Source organism: Amphibalanus amphitrite, unplaced genomic scaffold (assembly GCF_019059575.1).
Source record: "Amphibalanus amphitrite isolate SeventyFive unplaced genomic scaffold, NRLGWU_Aamphi_draft 000327F_arrow, whole genome shotgun sequence".
Taxonomy (NCBI): Eukaryota; Metazoa; Arthropoda; class Thecostraca; order Balanomorpha; family Balanidae; genus Amphibalanus; species Amphibalanus amphitrite.
The window spans coordinates 394,310-400,262 of record NW_024881822.1 but is presented as its reverse complement, the minus strand read 5'-3'; the positions used below and the strand labels follow the sequence as shown (position 1 = coordinate 400,262).

The window sequence follows — 5,953 nt, the reverse complement described above, 5'->3', positions numbered from 1 at the left end:
TTTCTCTGTAGCATTTCACGTGACGGTGAGGAATGCGCGGCAAATGAAGGACATTTTTCATATAGGATTTGCGTGGCTGTATCCAGGAGGTTTGCAACAGATGTGTGCATACAAAATAATATTGAAATGTGCCGCACATATTGTCATATACATAACCAGATATGCACAGGACAATCCATGTTGCTTGTGAAACAAGTGGCGAAAATTGTCTGCTCTGTCGTGCAAGCTTAGAAGGAAATAACAGGTGGTAGTGAAACATTATATGCACATACAAAGCGTCATGTGCACGATGCTTTTCGAATGTTACGCCCGTGTTAGCAGCTAGACAAACGACAGAATTTATTCTGTCTGTCATACAAGGTCGGGAACAAATAAACCCCGCTGGCAACCGTTCACAGTTCTGTCTAACATTGGTTCCATATTCACCTGTATAAATTAAATTCGATGGGCCCGACTTCCGCCCAGAAGGCTGATGCAACCGTGTCTAGCTCATTCTGTGGTATCAATTCGGCCACTGCTAAATACAGGCCGTTGCTGACGAGCAGCGCATGACTAATCACGCGGCCAGAGCTTGCTACGGCCACAGCTCTCAATCGGTGTCACTCATTCATGCATCCAATTAATGACTACGAAGCCTCAGCGATCGCCATTTGTACCGTACATTGCGGCTCGTCGAGTGACAACTTGCACCATTCTCCGTCAGAATACAAATAAAGTACTTTATGCTGGAGATCACCCTCGTCAGATCAACGGGACGCGGGTACTTATCTACATGGATGATCAACCAAATCTGTGTGGCGCTCAGATCTTGTTATCAATGTTCCTGGCTCAATTTGGCTATCACCAGTAGATGCGATGTGGGCCCACACTGTAGTGCTGCTGTAGTCTGTGTCTTAGTCATTGCGTGGTTCGAGCGATGATGGTGCGCGTCGTATTGCGAGCCAGGGTCTTATGGCGACGGTGAGTCGGCGGAGGGAGAAATTGATCAGCCTTTGTCTAGGGTTCAGAATGACGTGATATGACGTGATATGACGTGTACAGAGGTATGATCTAGGCTAATGTGGTGAAGCCGGGCAGTGCGCTCCGGGACACGAGCGGGTACGGGTGTGAATAGAGGCATCTGAGTGTACTGGACTTTTTGCATTACTACAAGCTATTTCGGCAACCATGTCACAGGAAAGCGCTGTGGCAAGTTCGGCGCTGGACATGCGGCTAATCCCCGAGTTCGATGGCGGTAACGCCTCTGTGGAAGAGTGGCTGGATAAGACGGAGCTCGTCTGTCAGCTGCGCGGAGTGTCCGACATTCAAACCGTCGTCCCCCTGCGGTTGACCGGCGGAGCCTTCAGCGTCTACCAGCAGCTGAAGCCCGAGGAGAAGCTGCAGTACTCTGCCGTCAAAGCTGCCCTGCTGCGGGCGTTCGCTGTGGATAAGTTCCAGGCGTACGAGGAGTTCACGGCGAGAAGACTTCGTGTCGGCGAGAGCGTCGACGTCTACCTGGCAGACCTGCGGCGGCTGGCCTCCCTGTTCGGCGGGCTCGGCGACACGGCGCTGATGTGCGGCTTCGTGGCCGGTCTCCCGGATGCGGCGAGGCATACCTTGAGGGCCGGCTGCCGCATGGAGAGCCTGACGCTGGCCGAGCTGGTGGAGCGGGCTCGGGCGCTGATGGCAGAGAATGCCGTCGCTGCAGCCGCTGCCGCCGCTGCGCCGGCCCGTTCCCGCCACACGCCGGCGTCATCACGGTGTTACCGCTGCGGTCGAGCCGGTCACTTCGCTCGTGACTGCCGGGCGGAGAGGAGAGCGGACATCATCTGTTTCCGGTGCGAGCAGCCAGGACACGCCGCGGCACGCTGCCCGGAACGGATGCCGGGAAACGCGTCAGGAGAGGCGGTGTCTGCGCCAACCTCCTCTCGGGCAGCCCAAGAGTAAGAGGCGCGCTACCGACGGTGCAGCTGCTGGTGAATGGGCAGCGCAGAGTGGCTGTTATCGACTCGGGCTGCAGCTGCACCATCATCCACGAGTCGTGCTGCGCGAGCTGGAGACGGTGCGGCGTGACTGTAATGGCCGTCAACGGGTCCCGGCTGCCAAGCAGCGGAGTAACGGAGGTGGCGGTTCAGCTGAAGAGCGGCGGGCCCGCGGTGACGCTCAGCGCCGTGGTAGTGCCGGACAAACCACTGGGCGTGGATATGCTGGTGGGGATGACCGGCATCGCGGCGCTGGGCGGGGTGACAGTGCGGGCGGCGGACGATGTGGTGTTCGGTGCCAGCGAGAGGCCCGACGTGGCCGTGCCGGGCCCGGGAGGGGTGCCGCCGCGATGCAGCGCCGTGACGCCCCCGGCGTTGACCGTGGAAGAGCGAGACTTCACGGTCACTTATGACGCGAAAAGTCAACACTGGACGGTGGCGTGGAAGTGGCGGAACGGGGCGGAGCCAGGGTGCCTGAGGAACGGTGTCCCCCAGTACGGCGTGCCGGCCGAGGCACGGCAGGAGTTTGATGCTGAACTCCGTACATGGATCGACAACGGCTGGCTGGAGCCGTACGACGAGACGGTGGACGGGCCGCCGCGCGGGCTGATCCCTCTCATGGCTGTTGAACAGCAGAACAAGACTAAAGTACGACCAGTCTTAGACTGCCGCGAGCTCAACAGCCATGTGGAGGCACACACGGCCGACGCTGACGTATGTGCCGACACGCTGAGGAAATGGCGGCGGCACGGGGCCAACGTCGCCGTCGTCGACCTGAAGAGGGCGTACTTGCAGCTCAGGACCGATCGTCGGCTGTGGCCGTTTCAGACAGTCGTGATTGATGGCCAAAGGTACGCTCTTACCCGTGTCGGATTCGGGCTCAACGTCGCGCCTCTCATCATGAAGGCGGTGGTGCGGACGGTGCTGCAACAGGACCCAGTGATGCAGGGCGCCGTCATACCGTACGTCGACGATCTGTGCGTCAATGAGGACGTGGTGAGCGCGGAGCGCGTGATCGCCCACTTCGCGAGCTATGGGCTCCAGTGTAAGCCGCCGGAGCGGGCTGCGGACGGAGCGCGGCTGCTGGGACTGCGTGTGGAGCCAGTCGGGGGTGGGCTGGCCTGGAGGCGTGACAACCCAGTCGGCTCACCGCCCGCGGCAATGACGCGGCGCTCCGTGTTTTCATGGTGTGGTCGTATCGTGGCGCACCTGCCGGGCTGCGGTTGGCTGAGACCAGCGACAGCGTGGCTGAAGCGTCGTGTCAACTCTCTCACACGCGGGTGGGATGACGTCACACACGACGCGGCCCTGCGGGAACAGCTGAAGCACGTGGCTGAGCGACTGGCGAGCGAGGACCCGGCCCGTGGGCAGTGGTGCGTGACTGGGCACCGCGCCGTACTGTGGACGGACGCCAGCTCGATAGCCGCCGGCGTCGTGCTGGAGAGCGAGGGAGGTGACGTCATCGAGGACGCGTGCTGGCTCCGCCGGGACGAGGCCACCCACATCAACATGGCGGAGCTCGACGCCGCCGTGCGGGGCATCAACCTGGCCCTGGCGTGGGACATGAAGACCATCGAGCTGAAGACGGACTCCGCCACTGTTCACCGGTGGGTCAGCGACGCTCTGAGCGGGCGCGCGAGACTGCGAACCAAGGCACATGGAGAGATGCTTATCCGCCGGCGGGTCGACGTCATCAGGCAGCTGGTCGCAGAGCTGGGCATTTCTCTCACCGTGTCTCTAGTCCGCTCGTCTCAGAACCGTTCGGACACGCTGACCCGAGTGCCGTCCCTGTGGTTGCGTCAGGACTCGCAGCCAGCGGACCAGCGGCCGAGCGATGGACAGCCAGTGGCAGCAGCGGCAGTGGTTGGATCGGAAGTGGGAGACGGCGGCGGCGCCGTTACCGTGGACTTCCGACAGGCCGTCACTGACGTACATGTCAGGGCGGGTCACCCGGGTGTCCGACGAACGCTGTATTTCGCGCGTCGGGATGTGTCATCGTCGATTTCCCGGAAAGTGGTCAGGGAAGTGGTGACGGCCTGTGACGTCTGCCGCGCGGTTGACCCGGCGCCGGTGACCTGGAGGCACGGGTCGCTGGCTGTGGAGGGGACGTGGGACCGGCTGGCCATCGATGTCACGCACTACGGTGGTCAGTCCTACTTGTCGGTGATAGACTGTGGCCCGTCACGGTTTTGTGTGTGGAGGCTGCTGCGGCGGTCGGACGCGGCGACAGTCACGAGTGAACTCGAACAAGTGTTCGCGGAGCGAGGCGCACCGGCTGAGCTTCTGGCGGACAACGACACCGCTTTCCGCAGTCGTCAGTTCGCCGCTTTCGCTGCCCGCTGGGGAGTGCTGCTGCGTTTCCGCGCAGTGCATCGCCCCAGCGGGAACTCCATCGTGGAGCGGAACCACCGCAGTGTCAAAGTGATCGCGGCGCGGAAGAAGTGTGGCATCGGAGAGGCCGTGCACCTGTACAATATCACGCCCCGTGACGGCGGGACGGCGGCTGAGGCGCCCGCCAACGGCATCTACCGCTACCCTGTGAGGGACGCCGTGAGACAAAGAGCTACCGCCGGAGCGTCCGAGGAGGCCGTGATAGGACGGCCGCCAGCCCGGCGGGAGGGCGACTTCCAGGTGGGGGACGCCGTGTGGGTGAGGCGGCCGGGCACCCGCTGCACCGAGCGGTCGGTTCGAGGAACGGTGTCTGGCGTGGTGTCGCCGCAGGTGGTTGAAGTGGGCGGCGTGCCTTGGCACATCAGAGACCTCCGCCACTGCGGTGACACCGGGGGACCAGCAGCAGGCCCTCGGACCCCCGACCGGGGCAGCGGGGGCCCACAGGAAGCGGAGGAGGACCGTGCCGGGTCCCCGATCGTCATGACATTCGGTTATGAGGGCGATGGCGCGCCGGGGCGCCCGGTGGAGGAGGCTGATGATGCGGGTGGTGAATGCGGCCGGTCTGAGAGCGACAGCGGCGAAAGGGTGGTGCGCCGAGGTCAGCGTAATCGGCGGCCGCCTGACTTCTTCGGCCACGTGGTGCCGATTGATGCGTTAAACAGCAGCAGCGGAAGTGATGATCTTGAGGATCAGGGTGAGGTGTAGTCTGTGTCTTAGTCATTGCGTGGTTCGAGCGATGATGGTGCGCGTCGTATTGCGAGCCAGGGTCTTATGGCGACGGTGAGTCGGCGGAGGGAGAAATTGATCAGCCTTTGTCTAGGGTTCAGAATGACGTGATATGACGTGATATGACGTGTACAGAGGTATGATCTAGGCTAATGTGGTGAAGCCGGGCAGTGCGCTCCGGGACACGAGCGGGTACGGGTGTGAATAGAGGCATCTGAGTGTACTGGACTTTTTGCATTACTACAGCTGCCCAGCGCCTTCTCCCAGCCGGAGCTTTCTCAGCCAATATCGAACGATTTACTGCTCGTACCGTCCACTGTGCGGCGGCTGGCTGCGGTCGTCTGGACGGCTATCTCGACCGTCATGTCGTCTCGTCAATACGGGGACAATGTGGGCCGGCCACCGCCAGGCTGGCCCGCTGCAATTGCGTCTCAGATGGCCGGCGAGCAATATAGCACAGCACCGCCGCCTCCGCCGCTGCAGGCTAGATGTTGCCGCCCATAACATCAAAGAGCCCTGCAGTGAAACGGAATTAGTCTCTCGTTTCGGACCATCACTGAAACTGCTCAGAATTGGAGGACTGGGCACTGGCGCAGCTCCGAGGATAGTTGCCGTGATTTTGGTGATGGAGTTGTTAAATGCTTTTGTAGTTTAGAAGCTCATGACCGCACAGTCTGTGAGCAAACCAGCAGGTGCAGTTAGGCGCACATGTGTAGCTGCATATTCTATATCACAGCCAAGGCAGCGGTGGCAATGGTATCAAATCCAGCCTGAGTTCAAACTTCATAAGCTCGACTCAGAAACACACCCAGAGGTAGCTAGGAGACAGAGCGAGCTCCTTCTGTCCCGGAGACCCGGAGACGCACTCGGCGATG

At 61.1% G+C, this 5,953-nt stretch overlaps 2 protein-coding genes across 2 annotated transcripts; both read left to right on the top strand.

Annotated features, from left to right (window-relative positions):
• The first annotated feature begins 1,167 nt into the window (after nt 1–1,167).
• Nucleotides 1,168–1,939, top strand: LOC122388580. The gene is made up of 2 exons (XM_043379768.1): nt 1,168–1,839; nt 1,912–1,939. Exons 1-2 carry the CDS (start codon nt 1,168–1,170, stop codon nt 1,924–1,926), a joined length of 687 nt encoding a protein of 228 aa, XP_043235703.1. The 3' UTR covers nt 1,927–1,939.
• Nucleotides 1,940–2,057: 118 nt separating this feature from the next.
• On the top strand, nt 2,058–5,057 carry LOC122388578. The gene has a single exon (XM_043379765.1). The coding sequence runs from the start codon at nt 2,058–2,060 to the stop codon at nt 5,055–5,057; it is 3,000 nt and encodes a 999-aa protein (XP_043235700.1).
• The last annotated feature ends 896 nt before the right edge of the window (nt 5,058–5,953 follow it).

What these genes read in the sequence shown, in the direction of transcription:
- LOC122388580 (XM_043379768.1), top strand. Translation starts at nt 1,168, where the DNA reads ATGTCACAGGAAAGCGCTGTGGCAAGTTCGGCGCTGGACATGCGGCTA.
- LOC122388578 (XM_043379765.1), top strand. Translation starts at nt 2,058, where the DNA reads ATGGCCGTCAACGGGTCCCGGCTGCCAAGCAGCGGAGTAACGGAGGTG.